The sequence below is a fragment of the Panulirus ornatus genome, chromosome 33, assembly GCF_036320965.1.
Source record: "Panulirus ornatus isolate Po-2019 chromosome 33, ASM3632096v1, whole genome shotgun sequence".
NCBI classification, from domain to species: Eukaryota; Metazoa; Arthropoda; class Malacostraca; order Decapoda; family Palinuridae; genus Panulirus; species Panulirus ornatus.
Genome location: NC_092256.1, coordinates 25193750 through 25218936, shown reverse-complemented (window position 1 = coordinate 25218936; position 25187 = coordinate 25193750). Strand labels below are relative to the sequence as shown.

At 42.3% G+C, this 25187-nt stretch overlaps 1 protein-coding gene across 2 annotated transcripts in view; it reads left to right on the top strand.

The window, feature by feature from the left end:
• The window catches only part of LOC139759651 (uncharacterized), a 144893-nt gene that overhangs the window by 31703 nt on the left and 88003 nt on the right, over window positions 1-25187 (top strand). For both annotated transcript variants that reach the window (XM_071682045.1, XM_071682044.1), the window contains exons 6-7: window positions 3639-3884; window positions 24221-24400. In XM_071682045.1, coding sequence (XP_071538146.1) covers window positions 3639-3884; window positions 24221-24400 — 426 coding nt within the window. The remainder of the gene's footprint in view (window positions 1-3638; window positions 3885-24220; window positions 24401-25187) is intronic.

Sequence of the window (25187 nt, the reverse complement as noted above, 5' to 3'; positions counted from 1 at the left end):
TGATCGAGTAAGTAACGTAAGGGTAAGAGAGATGTGTGGAAATAAAAAGAGCGTGGTTGAGAGAGCAGAAGAGGGTGTTTTGAAATGGTTTGGGCACATGGATGGAATGAGTGAGGAAAGATTGACCAAGAGGATATATGTGTCGGAAGTGGAGGGAACGAGGAGAAGAGGGAGACCAAACTGGAGGTGGAAAGATGGAGTGAAAAAGATTTTGTGTGATCGGGGCCTGAACATGCAGGAGGGTGAAAGGAGGGCAAGGAATAGAGTGAATTGGAGCGATGTGGTATACCGGGGTTGACGTGCTGTCAGTGGATTGAATCAAGACATGTGAAGCGTCTGGGGTAAACCATGGAAAGCTGTGTAGGTATGTATATTTGCGTGTGTGGACGTATGTATATACATGTGTATGGGGGTGGGTTGGGCCATTTCTTTCGTCTGTTTCCTTGCACTACCTCGTAAATGCGGGAGACAGCGACAAAGCAAAAAAAAAAAAAAAAGAATTCTTCAAAGCAAACACCTGATCCACACATCCTCTACCACTTCTGAAACCACACTGCTCTTCCCCAATCTGATGCTCTGTACATGCCTTCACCCTCTCAATCAATACCTCCCATATAATTTACCAGGAATACTCAACAAACTTATACCTCTATAATTTGAGCACTCACTCTTATCCCCTTTGCCTTTGTACAGTGGCACTATGCACGCATTCTGCCAATCCTCAGGCACCTCACCATGAGTCATACATACATTAAATAACCTTACCAACCAGTCAATAATACAGTCACCCCCTTTTTTATTAAATTCCACTGCAATACCATCCAAACCTGCTGCCTTGCCGGCTTTCATCTTCCGCAAAGCTTTTACTACCTCTTCTCTGTTTACCAAATCATTTTCCCTAACCCTCTCACTTGGCACACCACCTCGACCAAAACACCCTATATCTGCCTCTCTATCATCAAACACATTCAACAAACCTTCAAAATACTCACTCCATCTCCTTCTCACATCACCACTACTTTTCACCTCCCCATTTGCGCCCTTCTCTGAAGTTCCCATTTGCTCCCTTGTCTTATGCACTTTATTTACCTCCTTCCAGAACATCTTTTTATTCTCCCTAAAATTTAATGATACTCTCTCACCCCAACTCTCATTTGCCCTCTTTTTCAGTTAAAAAAGCTAAAAGTTAAAAGTTAAAAGAAAAAGCTGTTATCCCTCTGCCATATATGCAGTGTCATGTGTCCTTCAAGTAACCTTGAGCACAAAAAATTTATGTAGCTGGAGAGACTGATATTTGTCTTTTGATCCTTAACATAGCTCTTTTACTCCCCAGAGTTTTATTTCATGGCTAACTGACTTTGGGTTGATTTTTTTCTTGTAACTGATTGGCCCACATGGAACTGTTATATGAAAAGCAAAATTGTTTGGAAGAGTTGTACTTTCATCATCTCATTCACCTACTCTGATTGGAGAGAGCTACCTGACAGCATCCCTTAAGCACCTCTTAAGTTGAGAATAGGTCCCACTAATAAAAAAATTTCAAGTCATTGATCTGATCATAAAACTGGTGGTGAGCAATGAGGAAGAAAGGAAATTAATCAGTGGATTATTTTTTTCATGCTTGATCACCATTTCCCACAGTAACAAGGTAGCACCAGGAACAGACGAAGAAAGAATAAATCCTTTCACATCCATTCTTTAGCTATTTATTCATTTATTTACTATACTTTGTCACTGTCTTCTGCATTAGCACATTAGCGAGGTAGTGCAAGGAAACAGACAAAAGAATGGCCCAACTCGATCTCTCCTGGTACTTCCTCACACAAGTCTCCTTTCCATTTTCACTTACTCTCACCACTCTCTTCACCCCAACATTCTCTCCTATTTTCTGAAAATCTCTACAAATCTTCACTTTCGCATTCACAAGATAATGATCAGACATCCGTCCAGTTGCCCCTCTCAGCTCATTAACATCCAAAAGTCTCTCTTTCATGTGCCTATCAATTAACACGTAATCCAATAATGCTCTCTGGCCATCTCTCCTACTTACTTACGTATACTTATGTATATCTCTCTTTTTTAACCAGTTATTCCAAATGACCAATCCTTTTTCAGCACACAAATCTACAAGCTCTTCACCATTTCCATATACAACACTGAACATCCCTTGTACACCAATTATTCCCTCAACTGCCACATTACTCACCTTTGCATTCAAATCTTCCATTACTATAACCAGGTCTTGTGCATCAAAGTTGCTAAGACACCCACTTCAGCTGCTCCCAAAACACTTGCCTCTCATGATCTTTTTTCTCATGACCAGGTGCAAAGGCACCAGTAATCACCCATCTCTCTCCATCCACTTTCAGTTTTACCCATATTAATCTAGAGTCTACTTTCTTACACTCTATCATATCACATACTCCCACAACTCCTGCTTCAGTTGTAGTGCTACTCCTTCCTTTTTCTTGTCCTCTCACCAATCCCTGACTTTACTCCCAAGACTTTCCCAAACCAATCTTCCCCTTTCCCCTTGAGCTTCGTTTCACTCAGAGCCAAAACATCCAGGTTCCTTTCCTCAAACATACTACCTATCTCTCCTTTTTTCTCATCTTTGTTACATCATTACACATTTAGACACTCCAATCTGAGCCTTCAAGGAGGATGAGCACTCCCTGCATGACTCCTTCTGTTTCCCCTTTTAGAAAGTAAAACACAAGGAGGGGAGGGTTTCTAGGCCCCTGCTCTAATCCCCTTTAGTCACCTTCTACGACACATGGGAATGTGTGAGAAATATTCTTTCTCACCATCCTCAGGGATAGGGGAGAAAGTTATCATATGTAATACACCAAACCCACAGCTCGCTATCCACAACCAGGCACCACAGACCTTTCTGTGGCATATCCGGACACTTCATGTACCCTGTTTCAGTCCATTGACAGCACATCGACCCTAGTATACCACATCATTTCAATTCACCTTATCCCATGCGCACCTTTCACATTCCTTTATTTTCAAACTCTGATCGCTCAGAGACTTTTGCAGTCCATCCTTCCCTATCCAGTTTGGTCTCCTTGTTCCCTCCACCTCTGACACATATCCTCTTTGTCAACCTTTCCTCTCTAATTCTTTCTATATGTCCATACCATTTTAACACACTCTTTTCAGCTCTTTCAACCACCCTTTTTATTACCACACCACTCTCTTACCCTTTCCGTACTTACTTGATCAAACCATCTCAAACCACATATTATCCTAAAAATATTTCATTTTCATCACATACACCCTCCTTTGTTCATTCTTGCTGGGACTACTATACCTTCAAACATACCCATTTTTGCCCTCCCTGATAACAATCTCTCTTTCCACACATTCTTCAGCACTTCTAGAACCCTCACCCACCCTGTAATTCACTTCCTCTTCCATTTGTTGCCATATCCACTCTAAGGTATCCAAAACGCTTCATTTCCTCCAATTTTTCTCCATTCAAATGCACACCCCAACTAATGTGGATTATTGTTAGTGTTTAGGGTACTTTAGCTCATGTTCCTGTTTAGGAAGGTCATAAATCAGTTTGTTGTAAGCATTGCAGTGTAATAATTCTTTATTATTATTTATTCAATGTACATTTTACACAGACTTCAAGGAATGAGAAAGAGGACCTAGAGAAGAGACTGAAGGAGGCAGAAAACCACAGACTTCAGTTAAGTTTGTCTATTGAATCCTCAGCTGGTCGGTGTGAAGAGCTCTTGGCTGAGCTAAATGAGATGAACAAGGTTTTACGTGAAAGAGGGGAAAGGATATCCCGACTGGAAGTTGCTAATAAAGAAAAATCTGAGGAACTGGAAAATACATCTTCAGAATTAAAGGAACTACAAAGAATGGTAAACCATATTTTTACTGCACTATATTGTGAAGGGGTCTTAGATCATAGCTGTAGGCCATATTCACATCTTTCATATTTTTAGTATGCCTGATAGCTTTTTACAAAATGCATGATAAGTTGTCCTTCACATAGTTGAAATATTAGTAGTAAAATCAAATTCATTGGTTTGCAAGAAAAAAGCATCATTTTTCTCATGATCTGTGTCCTGCAGGAGCATGAGATTTTCTGCTAGAATATTGATTGGGATATTTCACTCACCCCTCATCAAACTGATGACAGAATCTTGCTTTGTCACCCTTTTCAGCAAAATTGTGTGCTTGTCAGCATATTTTCCTCTCCAACCAAATCAGGGATTGCCTCCTAGCTGATATCTCATTCCTAGTGGCTCTCAGACAGGCAATGTTGTCAGCTTTTAAAGATCATAGATATTAGTGATAAGAACCCTTAGTAATCAAATTTGTTTGTGACAAAAACACTTCCAGAAATATTATTATTATCATCATTATTATATTTATTATTATTATTATTGTTTTTTTTTCTGCTTTATCGCTGTCTCCCGCGTTTGCGAGGTAGCGCAAGGAAACAGACGAAAGAAATGGCCCAACCCACCCCCATACACATGTATATACATACGTCCACACACACAAATATACATACCTACACAGCTTTCCATGGTTTACCCCAGACGCTTCACATGCCCTGATTCAATCCACTGACAGCACGTCAACCCCAGTATACCACATCGATCCAATTCACTCTATTCCTTGCCCTCCTTTCACCCTCCTGCATGTTCAGGCCCCGATCACACAAAATCTTTTTCACTCCATCTTTCCACCTCCAATTTGGTCTCCCACTTCTCCTCGTTCCCTCCACCTCCAACATATATACCCTCTTGGTCAATCTTTCCTCACTCGTTCTCTCCATGTGCCCAAACCATTTCAAAACACCCTCTTCTGCTCTCTCAACCACGCTCTTTTTATTTCCACACATCTCTCTTACCCTTACGTTACTTACTCGATCAAACCACCTCACACCACACATTGTCCTCAAACATCTCATTTCCAGCACATCCATCCTCCTACGCACAACTCTATACATAGCCCACGCCTCGCAACCATCAACATTGTTGGAACCAGTATTCCTTCAAACATACCCATTTTTGCTTTCCGAGATAATGTTCTCGACTTCCACACATTCTTCAAGGCTCCCAGAATTTTCGCCCCCTCCCCCACCCTATGATCCACTTCCGCTTCCATGGTTCCATCCGCTGCCAGATCCACTCCCAGATATCTAAAACACTGTACTTCCTCCAGTTTTTCTCCATTCAAACTTACCTCCCAATTGACTTGACCCTCAACCCTGCTTTACCTAGTAACCTTGCTCTTATTCACATTTACTCTTAACTTTCTTCTTTCACACACTTTACCAAACTCAGTCACCAGCTTCTGCAGTTTCTCACATGAATCAGCCACCAGCGCTGTATCATCAGCAAACAACAACTGGCTCACTTCCCAAGCTCTCTCATCCCCAACAGACTTCATACTTGCCCCTCTTTCCAAAACTCTTGCATTCACCTCCCTAACAACCCCATCCATAAACAAATTAAACAACCATGGAGACATCACACACCCCTGCCGCAAACCTACATTCACTGAGAACCAATCACTTTCCTCTCTTCCTACACGTACACATGCCTTACATCCTCGATAAAAACTTTTCACTGCTTCTAACAACTTGCCTCCCACACCATATATTCTTAATACCTTCCACAGAGCATCTCTATCAACTCTATCATATGCCTTCTCCAGATCCATAAATGCTACATACAAATCCATTTGCTTTTCTAAGTATTTCTCACATACATTCTTCAAAGCAAACACCTGATCCACACATCCTCTACCACTTCTGAAACCACACTGCTCTTCCCCAATCTGATGCTCTGTACATGCCTTCACCCTCTCCATCAATACCCTCCCATATAATTTCCCAGGAATACTCAACAAACTTATACCTCTGTAATTATTGTTATTAATATTATTATTATTATTTATTTATTTTTATCCCTGGCGATAGGGGAAAAAGAATACTTCCCACGCATTCCTCACGTGTTGTAGAAGACGACTAAAGGGGATGGGAGTGGGGGGCCAGCAACCCTCCCCTCCTTGTATTTTAACTTTCTAAAAGGGGAAACAGAAGAAGGAGTCACGCGGGGAGTGCTCATCCTCCTCGAAGGCTCAGATTGGGGTGTCTAAATATGTGTGCATGTAACCAAGATGAGAAAAAAGGAGAGATAGGTATTATGTTTGAGGAAAGGAACCTGGATGTTTTGGCTCTGAGTGAAACAAAGCTCAAGGGTAAAGGGGAAGAGTGGTTTGGGAATGTCTTGGGAGTAAAGTCAGGGGTTAGTGAGAGGACAAGAGCAAGGGAAGGAGTAGCAGTACTCCTGAAACAGAAGTTGTGGGAGTATGTGACAGAGTGTAAGAAAGTAAATTCTAGATTGATATGGGTAAAACTGAAAGTTGATGGAGAGAGATGGGTGATTATTGGTGCATATGCACCTAGGCATGAGAAGAAAGATCATGAGAGGCAAGTGCTTTGGGAGCAGCTGAATGAGTGTGTTAGTGGTTTTGATGCACAAGACCAGGTTATAGTGATGAGTGATTTGAATGCAAAGGTGAGTAATGTGGCAGTTGAGGGAATAATTGGTATACATGGGGTGTTCAGTGTTGTAAATGGAAATGGTAAAGAGCTTGTAGATTTATGTGCTGAAAAAGGACTGGTGATTGGGAATACCTGGTTTAAAAAGCGAGATATACATAAGTATACATATGTAAGTAGGAGAGGTGGCCAAAGAGCGTTATTGGATTATGTGTTGATTGATAGGCGCACGAAAGAGAGACTTTTGGATGTCAGTGTGCTGAGAGGTGCAACTGGAGGGATGTCTGATCATTATCTTGTCGAGGCGAAGGTGAAGATTTGTATGGGTTTTCAGAAAAGAAGAGAGAATGTTGGGGTGAAGAGAGTGGTGAGAGTAAGTGAGCTTGGGAAGGAGACTTGTGTGAGGAAGTACCAGGAGAGATCGAGTACAGAATGGAAAAAGGTGAGAACAAAGAAGGTAAGGGGAGTGGGGGAGGAATGGGATGTATTTAGGGAAGCAGTGATGGATTGCGCAAAAGGTGCTTGTGGCATGAGAAGCGTGGGAGGTGGGCTGATTAGAAAGGGTAGTGAGTGGTGGGATGAAGAAGTAAGATTATTAGTGAAAGAGAAGAGAGAGGCATTTGGACGATTTTTGCAGGGGAAAAATGCAAATGAGTGGGAGATGTATAAAAGAAAGAGGCAGGAGGTCAAGAGAAAGGTGCAAGAGGTGAAAAAGAGGGCAAATGAGAGTTGGGGTGAGAGAGTATCATTAAATTTTAGGGAGAATAAAAAGATGTTTTGGAAGGAGGTGAATAAAGTGCGTAAGACAAGGGAGCAAATGGGAACTTCAGTGAAGGGGGCTAATGAGAAGGTGATAGCAAGTAGTGGTGATGTGAGAAGGAGATGGAGTGAGTATTTTGAAGGTTTGTTGAATGTGTTTGATGATAGAGTGGCAGATATAGGGTGTTTTGGTCGAGGTGGTGTGCAAAGTGAGAGGGTTAGGGAAAATGATTTGGTAAACAGAGAAGAGGTAGTAAAAGCGTTGCGGAAGATGAAAGCCGGCAAGGCAGCAGGTTTGGATGGTATTGCAGTGGAATTTATATAAAAGGGGGTGACTGTATTGTTGACTGGTTGGTAAGGTTATTTAATGTATGTATGACTCATGGTGAGGTGCCTGAGGATTGGCGGAATGCTTGCAAAGTGCCATTCTACAAAGGCAAAGGGGATAAGTGTGAGTGCTCAAATTACAGAGTTATATGTTTGTTGAGTATTCCTGGTAAATTATATGGGAGGGTATTGATTGAGAGGGTGAAGGCATGTACAGAGCATCAGATTGGGGAAGAGCAGTGTGGTTTCAGAAGTGGTAGAGGATGTGTGGATCAGGTGTTTGCTTTGAAGAATGTATGCGAGAAATACTTAGAAAAGCAAATGGATTTGTATGTAGCATTTATGGATCTGGAGAAGGCATATGATAGAGTTGATAGAGATGCTCTGTGGAAGGTATTAAGAATATATGGTGTGGGAGGCAAGTTGTTAGAAGCAGTGAAAAGTTTTTATTGAGGATGTAAGGCATGTGTACGTGTAGGAAGAGAGGAAAGTGATTGGTTCTCAGTGAATGTAGGTTTGCGGCAGGGGTGTGTGATGTCTCCATGGTTGTTTAATTTGTTTATGGATGGGGTTGTTAGGGAGGTGAATGCAAGAGTTTTGGAAAGAGGGGCAAGTATGAAGTCTGTTGTGGATGAAAGAGCTTGGGAAGTGAGTCAGTTGTTGTTCGCTGATGATACAGCGCTGGTGGCTGATTCATGTGAGAAACTGCAGAAGCTGGTGACTGAGTTTGGTAAAGTGTTTGAAAGAAGAAAGTTAAGAGTAAATGTGAGTAAGAGCAAGGTTATGAGGTACAGTAGGGTTGAGGGTCAAGTCAATTGGGAGGTAAGTTTGAATGGAGAAAAACTGGAGGAAGTAAAGTGTTTTAGATATCTGGGAGTGGATCTGGCCGCGGATGGAACCATGGAAGTGGAAGTGAATCATAGGGTGGGGGAGGGGGCGAAAATTCTGGGAGCCTTGAAGAATGTGTGGAAGTCGAGAACATTATCTCGGAAAGCAAAAATGGGTATGTTTGAAGGAATAGTGGTTCCAACAATGTCGTATGGTTGCGAGGGATGGGCTATGGATAGAGTTGTGCATAGGAAGGTGGATGTGCTGGAAATGAGATGTTTGAGGACAATATGTGTTGAGGTGGTTTGATTGAGTAAGTAATGTAAGGGTAAGAGAGATGTGTGGAAATAAAAAGAGTGTGGTTGAGAGAGCAGAAGAGGGTGTTTTGAAATGGTTTGGTCACATGGAGAGAATGAGTGAGGAAAGATTGACCAAGAGGATATGTGTGTCAGAGGTGGAGGGAACGAGGAGAAGTGGGTGACCAAACTGGAGGTGGAAAGATGGAGTGAAAAAGATTTTGAGTGATCGGGGCCTGAACATGCAGGAGGGTGAAAGGCGTGCAAGGAATAGAGTGGTACACCGGGGTCGACGCGCTGTCAATGGATTGAACCAGGGCATGTGAAGCGTCCGGGGTAAACCATGGAAAGTTCTGTGGGGCCTGGATGTGGAAAGGGAGCTGTGATTTCGGTGCATTATTACATGACAGGTAGAGACTGAGTGTGAACGAATGGGGCCTTTGTTGTCTTTTCCTAGCGCTACCTCGCACACATGAGGGGGGAGGGGGATGTTATTCCATGTGTGGCAAGGTGGCGATGGGAATAAATAAAGGCAGAAAGTATGAATTATGTACATGTGTATATATGTATATGTCTGTGTGTGTATATATATGTGTACATTGAGGTGTATAGGTATGTATATTTGTGTGTGTGGACGTGTATGTATATACATGTGTATGTGGGTTGGGCCATTCTTTCGTCTGTTTCCTTGCGCTACCTCGCTAATGCGGGAGACAGCGACAAAGCAAAATAAATAAATAAATATAAATAAATTATTTTATACTTATTATACTTTGTCACTGTTTCCCGCGGCAGCAAGGTAGGGCAAGGAAACAGACGAAAGAATAGCCCAACCCACCCACATACATGTGTATATACATACACGTCCCACACGCACATGTACATACCTATACATTCCAACATATACATGTATATACTTACACAGACATATACATATATACACATGTACATAATTCATACTTGCTGCCTGTATTCATTCCTGTTGCCACTCTGACACATAAAATGACCGCTCCCTCCTCCTGCATGTGCGCGAGGTAGCGGTAGGAAAATACAACAAAGGCCACAGTCATTCAAACTCATTCTCTAGCTGTCATGTTTAATGCACCGAAACCACAGCCCCCTTTCCACATCCAGGCCCCACAAAACTTTCCATGGTTTACCCCAGATGCTTCACATGCCCTGGTTCAATCCATTGACTGCACGTTGACCCTGGTATACCACATCGTTCCAATTCACTATTCCTTGCATGCCCTTCACCCTCCTATATGTTCAACCCCCGATCGCTCAAAATCTTTTTCACTCCATCTTTCCACCTCCAATTTGGTCTCCCACTTCTCCTCATTCCCTCCACCTCTGTCACATGTATCCTCTTTGTCAATCTTTCCTCACTCATTCTCTCTATGTCACCAAACCATTTCAAAACACCCACTTCTGCTCTCACAACCAGACTCTTTTTATTACCACACATCTCTCTTACCCTTTCATTACTTACTTGATCAAACCACCTCACACCACATATTGTCTTCAAACATCTCATTTCCAACACATCCACCCTCCTCCGCACAACTGTATCTATAGCCCACGCCTTACAACCATATGACATTGTTGGAACCACTATTCCTTCAAACATGCCAATTTTTGCTTTCCGAGATAATGTTCTTGACTTCCACACATTCTTCAAGGCTCCCAGAATTTTCGCCCCCTCCCCCACCCTATGATCCACTTCCGCTTCCATGGTTCCATCCGCTGCCAGATCCACTCCCAGATATCTAAAACACTGTACTTCCTCCAGTTTTTCTCCATTCAAACTTACCTCCCAATTGACTTGACCCTCAACCCTGCTTTACCTAGTAACCTTGCTCTTATTCACATTTACTCTTAACTTTCTTCTTTCACACACTTTACCAAACTCAGTCACCAGCTTCTGCAGTTTCTCACATGAATCAGCCACCAGCGCTGTATCATCAGCAAACAACAACTGGCTCACTTCCCAAGCTCTCTCATCCCCAACAGACTTCATACTTGCCCCTCTTTCCAAAACTCTTGCATTCACCTCCCTAACAACCCCATCCATAAACAAATTAAACAACCATGGAGACATCACACACCCCTGCCGCAAACCTACATTCACTGAGAACCAATCACTTTCCTCTCTTCCTACACGTACACATGCCTTACATCCTCGATAAAAACTTTTCACTGCTTCTAACAACTTGCCTCCCACACCATATATTCTTAATACCTTCCACAGAGCATCTCTATCAACTCTATCATATGCCTTCTCCAGATCCATAAATGCTACATACAAATCCATTTGCTTTTCTAAGTATTTCTCACATACATTCTTCAAAGCAAACACCTGATCCACACATCCTCTACCACTTCTGAAACCACACTGCTCTTCCCCAATCTGATGCTCTGTACATGCCTTCACCCTCTCCATCAATACCCTCCCATATAATTTCCCAGGAATACTCAACAAACTTATACCTCTGTAATTATTGTTATTAATATTATTATTATTATTTATTTATTTTTATCCCTGGCGATAGGGGAAAAAGAATACTTCCCACGCATTCCTCACGTGTTGTAGAAGACGACTAAAGGGGATGGGAGTGGGGGGCCAGCAACCCTCCCCTCCTTGTATTTTAACTTTCTAAAAGGGGAAACAGAAGAAGGAGTCACGCGGGGAGTGCTCATCCTCCTCGAAGGCTCAGATTGGGGTGTCTAAATATGTGTGCATGTAACCAAGATGAGAAAAAAGGAGAGATAGGTATTATGTTTGAGGAAAGGAACCTGGATGTTTTGGCTCTGAGTGAAACAAAGCTCAAGGGTAAAGGGGAAGAGTGGTTTGGGAATGTCTTGGGAGTAAAGTCAGGGGTTAGTGAGAGGACAAGAGCAAGGGAAGGAGTAGCAGTACTCCTGAAACAGAAGTTGTGGGAGTATGTGACAGAGTGTAAGAAAGTAAATTCTAGATTGATATGGGTAAAACTGAAAGTTGATGGAGAGAGATGGGTGATTATTGGTGCATATGCACCTAGGCATGAGAAGAAAGATCATGAGAGGCAAGTGCTTTGGGAGCAGCTGAATGAGTGTGTTAGTGGTTTTGATGCACAAGACCGGGTTATAGTGATGAGTGATTTGAATGCAAAGGTGAGTAATGTGGCAGTTGAGGGAATAATTGGTATACATGGGGTGTTCAGTGTTGTAAATGGAAATGGTAAAGAGCTTGTAGATTTATGTGCTGAAAAAGGACTGGTGATTGGGAATACCTGGTTTAAAAAGCGAGATATACATAAGTATACATATGTAAGTAGGAGAGGTGGCCAAAGAGCGTTATTGGATTATGTGTTGATTGATAGGCGCACGAAAGAGAGACTTTTGGATGTCAGTGTGCTGAGAGGTGCAACTGGAGGGATGTCTGATCATTATCTTGTCGAGGCGAAGGTGAAGATTTGTATGGGTTTTCAGAAAAGAAGAGAGAATGTTGGGGTGAAGAGAGTGGTGAGAGTAAGTGAGCTTGGGAAGGAGACTTGTGTGAGGAAGTACCAGGAGAGATCGAGTACAGAATGGAAAAAGGTGAGAACAAAGAAGGTAAGGGGAGTGGGGGAGGAATGGGATGTATTTAGGGAAGCAGTGATGGATTGCGCAAAAGGTGCTTGTGGCATGAGAAGCGTGGGAGGTGGGCTGATTAGAAAGGGTAGTGAGTGGTGGGATGAAGAAGTAAGATTATTAGTGAAAGAGAAGAGAGAGGCATTTGGACGATTTTTGCAGGGGAAAAATGCAAATGAGTGGGAGATGTATAAAAGAAAGAGGCAGGAGGTCAAGAGAAAGGTGCAAGAGGTGAAAAAGAGGGCAAATGAGAGTTGGGGTGAGAGAGTATCATTAAATTTTAGGGAGAATAAAAAGATGTTTTGGAAGGAGGTGAATAAAGTGCGTAAGACAAGGGAGCAAATGGGAACTTCAGTGAAGGGGGCTAATGAGAAGGTGATAGCAAGTAGTGGTGATGTGAGAAGGAGATGGAGTGAGTATTTTGAAGGTTTGTTGAATGTGTTTGATGATAGAGTGGCAGATATAGGGTGTTTTGGTCGAGGTGGTGTGCAAAGTGAGAGGGTTAGGGAAAATGATTTGGTAAACAGAGAAGAGGTAGTAAAAGCGTTGCGGAAGATGAAAGCCGGCAAGGCAGCAGGTTTGGATGGTATTGCAGTGGAATTTATATAAAAGGGGGTGACTGTATTGTTGACTGGTTGGTAAGGTTATTTAATGTATGTATGACTCATGGTGAGGTGCCTGAGGATTGGCGGAATGCTTGCAAAGTGCCATTCTACAAAGGCAAAGGGGATAAGTGTGAGTGCTCAAATTACAGAGTTATATGTTTGTTGAGTATTCCTGGTAAATTATATGGGAGGGTATTGATTGAGAGGGTGAAGGCATGTACAGAGCATCAGATTGGGGAAGAGCAGTGTGGTTTCAGAAGTGGTAGAGGATGTGTGGATCAGGTGTTTGCTTTGAAGAATGTATGCGAGAAATACTTAGAAAAGCAAATGGATTTGTATGTAGCATTTATGGATCTGGAGAAGGCATATGATAGAGTTGATAGAGATGCTCTGTGGAAGGTATTAAGAATATATGGTGTGGGAGGCAAGTTGTTAGAAGCAGTGAAAAGTTTTTATTGAGGATGTAAGGCATGTGTACGTGTAGGAAGAGAGGAAAGTGATTGGTTCTCAGTGAATGTAGGTTTGCGGCAGGGGTCTGTGATGTCTCCATGGTTGTTTAATTTGTTTATGGATGGGGTTGTTAGGGAGGTGAATGCAAGAGTTTTGGAAAGAGGGGCAAGTATGAAGTCTGTTGTGGATGAAAGAGCTTGGGAAGTGAGTCAGTTGTTGTTCGCTGATGATACAGCGCTGGTGGCTGATTCATGTGAGAAACTGCAGAAGCTGGTGACTGAGTTTGGTAAAGTGTTTGAAAGAAGAAAGTTAAGAGTAAATGTGAGTAAGAGCAAGGTTATGAGGTACAGTAGGGTTGAGGGTCAAGTCAATTGGGAGGTAAGTTTGAATGGAGAAAAACTGGAGGAAGTAAAGTGTTTTAGATATCTGGGAGTGGATCTGGCAGCGGATGGAACCATGGAAGTGGAAGTGAATCATAGGGTGGGGGAGGGGGCGAAAATTCTGGGAGCCTTGAAGAATGTGTGGAAGTCGAGAACATTATCTCGGAAAGCAAAAATGGGTATGTTTGAAGGAATAGTGGTTCCAACAATGTCGTATGGTTGCGAGGGATGGGCTATGGATAGAGTTGTGCATAGGAAGGTGGATGTGCTGGAAATGAGATGTTTGAGGACAATATGTGTTGAGGTGGTTTGATTGAGTAAGTAATGTAAGGGTAAGAGAGATGTGTGGAAATAAAAAGAGTGTGGTTGAGAGAGCAGAAGAGGGTGTTTTGAAATGGTTTGGTCACATGGAGAGAATGAGTGAGGAAAGATTGACCAAGAGGATATGTGTGTCAGAGGTGGAGGGAACGAGGAGAAGTGGGTGACCAAACTGGAGGTGGAAAGATGGAGTGAAAAAGATTTTGAGTGATCGGGGCCTGAACATGCAGGAGGGTGAAAGGCGTGCAAGGAATAGAGTGGTACACCGGGGTCGACGCGCTGTCAATGGATTGAACCAGGGCATGTGAAGCGTCCGGGGTAAACCATGGAAAGTTCTGTGGGGCCTGGATGTGGAAAGGGAGCTGTGATTTCGGTGCATTATTACATGACAGGTAGAGACTGAGTGTGAACGAATGGGGCCTTTGTTGTCTTTTCCTAGCGCTACCTCGCACACATGAGGGGGGAGGGGGATGTTATTCCATGTGTGGCAAGGTGGCGATGGGAATAAATAAAGGCAGAAAGTATGAATTATGTACATGTGTATATATGTATATGTCTGTGTGTGTATATATATGTGTACATTGAGGTGTATAGGTATGTATATTTGTGTGTGTGGACGTGTATGTATATACATGTGTATGTGGGTTGGGCCATTCTTTCGTCTGTTTCCTTGCGCTACCTCGCTAATGCGGGAGACAGCGACAAAGCAAAATAAATAAATAAATATAAATAAATTATTTTATACTTATTATACTTTGTCACTGTTTCCCGCGGCAGCAAGGTAGGGCAAGGAAACAGACGAAAGAATAGCCCAACCCACCCACATACATGTGTATATACATACACGTCCCACACGCACATGTACATACCTATACATTCCAACATATACATGTATATACTTACACAGACATATACATATATACACATGTACATAATTCATACTTGCTGCCTGTATTCATTCCTGTTGCCACTCTGACACATAAAATGACCGCTCCCTCCTCCTGCATGTGCGCGAGGTAGCGGTAGGAAAATACAACAAAGGCCACAGTCATTCAAACTCATTCTCTAGCTGTCATGTTTAATGCACCGAAACCACAGCCCCCTTTCCACATCCAGGCCCCACAAAACTTTCCATGGTTTACCCCAGATGCTTCACATGCCCTGGTTCAATCCATTGACTGCACGTTGACCCTGGTATACCACATCGTTCCAATTCACTATTCCTTGCATGCCCTTCACCCTCCTATATGTTCAACCCCCGATCGCTCAAAATCTTTTTCACTCCATCTTTCCACCTCCAATTTGGTCTCCCACTTCTCCTCATTCCCTCCACCTCTGTCACATGTATCCTCTTTGTCAATCTTTCCTCACTCATTCTCTCTATGTCACCAAACCATTTCAAAACACCCACTTCTGCTCTCACAACCAGACTCTTTTTATTACCACACATCTCTCTTACCCTTTCATTACTTACTTGATCAAACCACCTCACACCACATATTGTCTTCAAACATCTCATTTCCAACACATCCACCCTCCTCCGCACAACTGTATCTATAGCCCACGCCTTACAACCATATGACATTGTTGGAACCACTATTCCTTCAAACATGCCAATTTTTGCTTTCCGAGATAATGTTCTCGCTTTACACACATTTTTCAATGCTTCCAGAACTTTCGCCCCCTCCCCCACCCTGTGACTCACTTCCATGTCCATGGCTCCATCTGCTGCCAAATCCACTCCCAGATATCTAAAACACTTCACTTCCTCCTGTCTTTCTCCATTCAAACTTACCTCCCAATTGTCTTGTCCCTCAACCCTACTGTACCTAATAGCCTTGCTCTTAATCACATTTACTCTTAGCTTTCTTCTTTCACACACTTTACCAAACTCAGTCACCAGCTTCTGCAGTTTCTCATCCGAATCATTCACTAGTGCTGTATCATCAGCGAACGACTGGCTCACTTCCCAAGCCCTCTCATCCACAACAGAATGCATACTTGCCCCTCACTCCAAAACTCTTGCATTCACCTCCCTAACAACCCCATCCATAAACAAATTAAACAAACCTGGAGACATCATGCACCCCTTCTGCAAACCAACATTCACTGAGAACCAATCACTTTCCTCGCTTCCTACTCATACACGTCTTACATCCTCAATAAAAACTTTTCACTGCTTCTAACAACTTGCCTCCCACACCATATATTCTTAATACCTTCCACAGAGCATCTCTATCAACTCTATCATTTGCCCTCTCCAGATCCATAAATGCTACATACAAATCCATTTGCTTTTGTAAGTATTTCTCACATACATTCTTTAAAGCAAACACCTGATCCACATCCTTTATCACTTCTGAAACCACAATGCTCTTCCCCAATCTGATGCTCTGTACATTCCTTCGCCCCCTCAATCAATACCCTCCCATATAATTTCCCAGGAATACTTAACAAACTTATACCTCTGTAATTTGAGCACTCACCTTTATCCCCTTTACCTTTGTACAAAGGCACTATGCATGCATTCTGCCAATCCTCAGGCACCTCACCATGAGTCATACATACATTAAGTATCCTTACCAACTAGTCAACAACACAGTCACCCCGTCACCCCCTTTTTTAATAAGTTCCACTGCAATACCATCCAAACCCGCTGCCTTGTCAGCTTTCGTCTTCCACAAAGCTTTTACTACCTCTTCTCTGTTTACCAAATCATTTTCCCAAACCCTCTCACTTCATTCAACAAACCTTCAAAATACTCACTTCATTTCCTTCTCACATCACCACTACTTGTTATCACCTCCCCATTATCCCCCTTCACCGATGTTCCCATTTGTTCTCTTGTCTTACACACTTTATTTACCTCCTTCCAAAGCATCTTTCGATTCTCCCTAAAATTTAATGATACTCTCTCACCCCACCTCTCATTTGCCCTCTTTTTCACCTTTTGCACCTTTCTCTTGACTTACTACCTCTTTCTTTTATACATCTCCCGGTCATTTGCATTATTTCCCTGCAAAACTCGTCCAAATGCCTCTCTCTTCTCTTTCACTAATACTCTTACTTCTTCATCCAACCACTCACTACCCTTTCTAATCGGAACACTTCCCACGCTTCTCATGCCACAAGCATCTTTTGCACAAGCCATCACTGCTTCCCTAGATACATCCCATTCCTTCCCCACTCCCCTTACATCCTTTGCTCTCACCTTTTTCCATTCTGCACTCAGTTTCTCCTGGTACTTCCTCACTCAAGTTTCCTTCCCAAGCTCACTTACTCTCACCACTCTCTTCACCCCAACATTCTCTCTTCGTTTCTGAAAACCTCTACAAATCTTCACCTTTGCCTCCACAAGATGACGATCAAACTTCCCTCCAATTGCACCTCTCAACACATTAACATCCAAAAGTCCCTTGCACGCCTATCAGTTAACACATAATCCAATAACGCTCTCTGGCCATCTCTCCTACTTACATACATATACTTATGCATAGCTCTCTTTTTAAACCAGTCCTTTTTCAGCACATAAATTTACAAGCTCTTCACCACTTCCATTTACAACACTGAACACCCCTTGTACACCAATTATTCCCTCAACTGCCACATTACTCACCTTGCATTCTAATCACCCATCATTATAACCTGGTCTCATGCATCAAAACTACCAGCACACTCACTCAGCTTCTCCCAAAACACTTGCCTCTCATGATCTTTCTTCTCATGCCCAGGTGCATATGCACCAATAATCACCCACCTCTCTCCATCCACTTTCAGTTTTGCCCATATCAATCTAGAGTTTACTTTCTGACACTCTATTACATACTCCCACCACTCCTGTTTCAGGAGTAGTGCTACTCCTTCCCTTGCTCTTGTCCTCTCACCAACCCCTGACTTTACTCCCAAAACATTCCCAAACCACTCTTCCCCTTTACCCTTGAGCTTTGTTTCACTAAGAGTGAAAAACATCCAGGTTCCTTTCCTCAAACATACTACCTTTCTCTCCTTTTTTCTCATCTTTGTTACATACACACACATTTAGACACCCCAATCTGAGCCTTCGAGGAGGATGAGCATTCCCCGTGTGACTCCTTCTTCTGTTTCTCCATTTAGAAAATTGGAATACAAGGAGGGGAAGGTTTCTAGCCCCCTGCTTCTGTCACCTGTAGTCGCCTTCTACGACACGTGAGGAATGCGTGGGAATTATTCTTTTCCACCTATCCCCAGGGATATTTTTTTTTTTTTTTTTTTTTTTTTATACTTTGTCGCTGTCTCCCGCGTTTGTGAGGTAGCGCAAGGAAACAGACGAAAGAAATGGCCCAACCCCCCCCCCCATACACATGTACATACACACGTCCACACACGCAAATATACATACCTACACAGCTTTCCATGGTTTACCCCAGACGCTTCACATGCCTTGATTCACTCCACTGACAGCACGTCAACCCCTGTATACCACATCGCTCCAATTCACTCTATTCCTTGCCCTCCTTACACCCTCCTGCATGTTCAGGCCCCGATCACACAAAATCTTTTTCACTCCATCTTTCCACCTCCAATTTGGTCTCCCTCTTCTCCTCGTTCCCTCCACCTCCGACACATATATCCTCTTGGTCAATCTTTCCTCACTCATTCTCTCCATGTGCCCAAACCATTTCAAAACACCCTCTTCTGCTCTCTCAACCACGCCCTTTTTATTTCCACACATCTCTCTTACCCTTACGTTACTTACTCGATCAAACCACCTCACACCACACATTGTCCTCAAACATCTCATTTCCAGCACATCCATCCTCCTGCGCACAACTCTATCCATAGCCCACGCCTCGCAACCATACAACATTGTTGGAACCACTATTCCTTCAAACATACCCATTTTTGCTTTCCGAGATAATGTTCTCGACTTCCACACATTTTTCAAGGCTCCCAAAATTTTCGCCCCCTCCCCCACCCTATGATCCACTTCCGCTTCCATGGTTCCATCCGCTGACAGATCCACTCCCAGATATCTAAAACACTTCACTTCCTCCAGTTTTTCTCCATTCAAACTCACCTCCCAATTGACTTGACCCTCAACCCTACTGTACCTAATAACCTTGCTCTTATTCACATTTACTCTTAACTTTCTTCTTCCACACACTTTACCAAACTCAGTCACCAGCTTCTGCAGTTTCTCACATTAATCAGCCACCAGCGCTGTATCATCAGCGAACAACAACTGACTCACTTCCCAAGCTCTCTCATCCCCAACAGACTTCATACTTGCCCCTCTTTCCAGGACTCTTGCATTTACCTCCCTAACAACCCCATCCATAAACAAATTAAACAACCATGGAGACATCACACACCCCTGCCGCAAACCTACATTCACTGAGAACCAATCACTTTCCTCTCTTCCTACACGTACACATGCCTTACATCCTCGATAAAAACTATTATTTATTATTTATATATATTTATTAAACTTAACCGCCATCTCCTGCGTTAGTGAGGTAGCACAAGGAAACAGACGAGGAATGGCCCAACCCACCCGCATATGCTCATATACATGTACATTTCAATGTATACATACACAGACAAATATATGTATACAGATGTACATATTCATACTTGCTGACTTCATCCATTCCCGTCAACACCCCACCACACCCAAAATAGCATTCCCCCCTCCAGCAAGGCAGTGTTAGGAACAGACGAAAAAAGGCCACATTTGTTCACAGTCAGTCTTTAGCTGTCATGTGTAATGCATCAAAACCACAGCTCCCTTTCCACATCCAGGCCCCTCATACCTTTCCATGGTTTACCCCAGACACTTCACATGCCCTGGTTCAATCCACATCGTTTCAGTTCACTCTATTCCTTGCATCCCTTTCACCCTCCTGTATGTTCAGGCCCCGATCGCTCAAAATCTTTATCACTCATCTTTCCACCTACAATTTGGTCTCCTGCTTCTCCTTCTTCCCTCCACCTCTGACACATATATCCTCTTTGTCAATCTTTCCTCATTCATTCCCTCCATATGTCCAAATCATTTCAACACTTCCTTTTCTACTCTTTCAACCACACTCTTTTTATTATCACACATCTCTCGTACCTTTTCATTACTTATTCGATCAAACCACCTCACACCACATATTGTCTTCAAACATTTCATTTCCAGCACATCTACCCTCCTCCGCACAACCCTGTCAATAGCCCATGCTCTGCAACCATATAACATTGTTGGAACCACTATTTCTTCAAACATTCCCATTTTTGCTCTCCGAGATAATGGTCTCACCTTCCACACATTCTTCATTGTTCCTGGAACCTTCGCTTCCTCCCCCACCCTGTGGCTCACTTCCACTTCCATGGTTCCATCCACTGCCAAATGCACTCCCAGATATCTAAAACACTTCACTTCCTCCAGTTTTTCTCCATTCAAACTTACCTCCCAGTTGACTTGTCCCTCAACCCTACAGAACCTAATAATCTTGCTCTTATTGACATTCACTCTCAACTTTCTTCTTTCACACACTTTACCAAACTCAGTTCCAAACTTCTGCAGTTTCTCACCCAAATCAGCCACCAGCACTGTATCATCAGCGAACAACAGCTGACTCACTTCTCAAGCCCTCTCATCCACAACAGACTACATACTTGCCACTCTCTCCAAAACCCTTGCATTTACCTTCCTAACCACCCCATCCATAAACAAATTAAACAACCATGCGGACATCACACACCCCTGCCACAAACCGACATTCACTAGGAACCTTAATCACTCTCCTTTCTTCCTACTTGCACACATGCCTTACATCCTAGGTAAAAACTTTTCACTGCTTCTAGCCACTTCTTCTCATACCATATACTCATAATACTTTCCACAAAGCATCTCTATCAACCCTGTTATATGCCTTCTCCAGATCCATAAATGCTACATACAAATCCATCTGTTTTTCAAAGTATTTCTTACATACATTCTTCAAAGCAAACACCTAATCCACACATCCTCTACCACTTCTGAAACCACACTGCTCTTCCCCAATCTGATGCTCTGTACATGCCTTCACACTCTCAATGAATACCCTCCCATACATTTTCCCAGAAATACTCAACAAACTTATGCCTCAGTAATTTGAACACTCACTTTTATCCCCTTTGCCTTTGTACAGTGGCACTATGCATGCATTCTGCCAATCCTCATTCACTTTACCATGATCCATACATTTATTGAATATCCTTACCAGCCAATCAACAAGTCACCACCTTTTCTAATATATTCCACTGCAATACCATCCAGCCCTGCTGCCTTACTGGATTTCATATTCTGCAAAGCTTTCATTACCTCTTCTCTCTTTACCAAACCAATCTCCCTGACCCTCTCACTTCACCCACCACCCCAACAAAAATACTCTTTATCTATCACTCTATCATCAAACACATTGAACAAATCTTCAAAATACTCACTCCATCTTCTCATTTCATCACTACCTGTTATGTCTTCCCCATTTGCCCCCTTCACCAATGTTTCCATTTGTTATCTTGTCTTACACACATTATTTATCTCCTTCCAAAACATCTTTTTATTCTCCCTACAATTTAATGATACTCTCTCACCCCAACTCTCATTTATCCTCTTTTTCAGCCCTGCACCTTTCTCTTCACCTCATGCGGCTTTCTGTTAAACATTTCCCAGCCATTTGCACTACTTCCCTGCCAGTATCTCCCATATGCTTCTTCATCCCACCACTCACTCCCCTTTCTATTCTGCTCACCTCCCACCTTTCTCATGCCAGGCGCATTTTCTGTGCAAGCCATCACTGTTTCCTAAAATACATCCCATTTCTCATCCACTCCCCTCATGTCATTTGCTCTCACCTTTTGCCATTCTGTACTAAATCTCTTCCTGGTACTTCCTTACACAAGCATCCTTTCCAAGCTCACTTACTTTCACTAATTTCTTCTCCCCAAAATTTTCTCTTCTTTTTTGAAGACCTCTTCAACTCTTCACTTTTGCCTCCACAAAATAGTGATCAGACATCCCTCCAGCTGCCCTTCTCAGCAAATTAACATTGAAAAGTCTCTCTTTTACATGCCTATCAATATGCATGTAATCCAATAATGCCCTTTGTACATCTCTCCTACTCACATACACATACTTGTGTATATCTCTTTTTAAACCAGGCATTCCCAATCTTTAGTCTTTTTTCAGCACACAAATCCACAAGCTTTTAACCATTTCCATTGACAACACTGAACCCCCCATGTACACCAATTGTACCCTCAACTGACACATTACTCACCTTTGCATTTAAATCAACCATCACTACAACCCGGTCTCATGCATCAAAGCTGCTAAGATGCTCACTCAGCTGCTCCCAAAACACTTGCCTCTCATGATCTTTCTTCTCATGACCAGGTGCATATGCACCAATAATCACCCATCTCTCTCCATCTTCTTTCAGTTTTACCCATATCAATGTAGAATTTACTTTCCTATACTCTGTCTCACACTCCCACAACTCCATCAGGAGTAGTGCTACTCCTTCTTTAGCTCTTGTCCTCTCACCAACCCCTGACTTTACTTCCAAGACTTTCCTAAACCACTCTTCCCCTTTACCCTTGAGCTTCATTTCACTCAGAGCCAGAACATCCAAGGTTCTTTCCTCAAACATACTACCTTCCTCTCTTTTCTTCTCATTTTGGTTACATCCACACACATTCTGACAGCCCAATCTGAGCCATGAAGAAGGATGAGCACTCCCCGCTTGAACCCTTCTTCCATTTCCCTTTTTAGAAATTTAGATACAAGATGGGAGGGTTTCCAGCCCCCACTCCTGCCCCCTTTAGTCACCTTCTACGACATGAGCGGAATACTTGGGAAGTATTCTTCTTCCCCTATCCCCTAAAATACCACACATCTCACTACAGATGCCTGACCAACTTCTCAGATAGTCTTTGATGTATACCTAGAGTGCCTCAGATGTTTGGAAGTGTAGCAGCATATGTAGAAGCTGAAAAGAACATGTAAACAGTATTTCAAGAGGTTGATTTTTACATCAACCTATTTAGAAGATTATGTTATAATTCATGTCAGACTGAGAGAGATTTCTGTTTCTAGAATGTTTGATAATATCTTGCTCAAAGAGCATATAGCGGATATTTGAACTGCATTTAGAGGGTTATTATCTGGACTGTGACCTTTGATTAGCCTTGCTGCCTCTTCTTCCTTTAATGTATTTTCTAGTGATTCAGTTATACAACTATGGTGTTTTGCCAGTCTATGTAAACTTGCATTCACAAGTCTTAATCTTGTGTACTGTAAAGGAGGCTTAAGGACATCAGAGCTTGAACACCGGGAGGATGAAAGACATGCATAGGACAGAATGAATTAGAATGATATGATTTATGGAGGTGACTTGTTGTCAGTGGGTTGAACCAGGATGTGTAAAGTGCTCAGTGTAAAGCATGGAATATTCTGTTGGGTTTGCCTGTGGATGATAGGCAGTGGTCTCAGTATATTATATATGACAGCAAGAGATTGGATAAATGCAAATGAGAGGATTGTTTATTTACTCCTGATGCTGCTTCACTAAGGTGTGAGAAGTAGTGTACAAAATATTGTAGATAAAGAAAAAAATTAGATTAAGTACAGAATATCACAGGTTGGACTTGATTGTATATGTGGTCTGTGGATGAGGAACTATACTGGGTTTCATTTTCTACTGTGGACCATGGCATGTATTTTGGATCTGTTCACAATCTGTTTTGTATTGATTTATTTCTTCAATAAGTAGAAATTATGAATAAAACAAGAATGTAAATATTTGATTTTGATTACCTGAGAATCATATTTTTTGAGCTTTCTCTCTAGTTTTGGGTTGAATCCACAAGAGTTCATGTTCTGTTTAGGCATGATATTACAGGATATATTCTTTTTACTTATATGAGAATTATGTTCAGGCTTGTGGTTAGGTGAGGTTAATGGGAATTTATTTGTAGTTGTGTAAAGGGGTTAGACATATTCATGTACCTAATCATTCCTACCTGGGAGTTTGTAAACTACAGAGATCAATGAAGGGAGGTTACTGTTCATTTTATTTTTCTTTGTGACAGATGTCTAGCCGTGAAGCAGAGTTAGCCAACAAGCAGGAACAGCTGCAGACCATTACAGAGCAGTTGCAGTCAATCAATAGCGATTCTTCTTCCACTGTCCCTGCCATAGACAACCAACATGTCAAGAAATTAGAGGAGAAAGTTAATGAGTTAGAACAAGAGAGAGCTACTTTGAAGAAGGTATAATGTGTTTGAACTAGTTTGTTCAGTCTGGATCCTCTATATACAATCCTTTATCAGATTTTGAATGTATGTGTCAGGAGTGGAGGAGACAAGAAAGGGAAGATCAGATTTGAGATGGAAGGCTGTTTGAAAATTATTCTGAGTGCATAGGACCTGAACATGCAGGAAGGTGCACACAGGATAGGGTGAACTGGAGGGATATGGTATACAAGGAGTGACATTCTGTCACTAGACTTAACTGCAGTATATGAAGCAGCCAGGGAGAACCTTGGAAAAGTCTGTGGGGCTTAGTTGTGGATAGGGGGCTATGGTTATGGTGCATTACACATAACAGCTAGAGAGTGAATGTAAGTAAATGAGCTGTTTTCTTTGTTTGTTCCTGGTGCTACCTTGCTAAAGCAAGAAGTGGTGAACAAGTATAAAAGATTTAGGATGGTGAAAATAATTGAGTTTGTGAAAGAGATTTTTGTGAAGAAAACCAGGAGAGATTGAGTGAGAATGGCAAAAGATGAGAGTAAAGGAAAGGAACGGAATGGATAAGGAATGGGTGATATTTAGGGAAGCAGCACTGACAAGTGTGACAGAAGTGTATGTTATGTGGTAGGTGGGAGGTGGACAGGTAAGAAAGGGTATTGAATGGTGGGATGATGAAGAATAGTTGCTAGTGAAACTGAAAAGAGAAGTATATGGGTGGTATTTACTAGGAAGGACTCCAAATGATTGGAAGGTATACAGGAGAAAGTGTTAGGAGGTTAAGAAGAAGGTGCTGGGGTTGAAAAAGAGG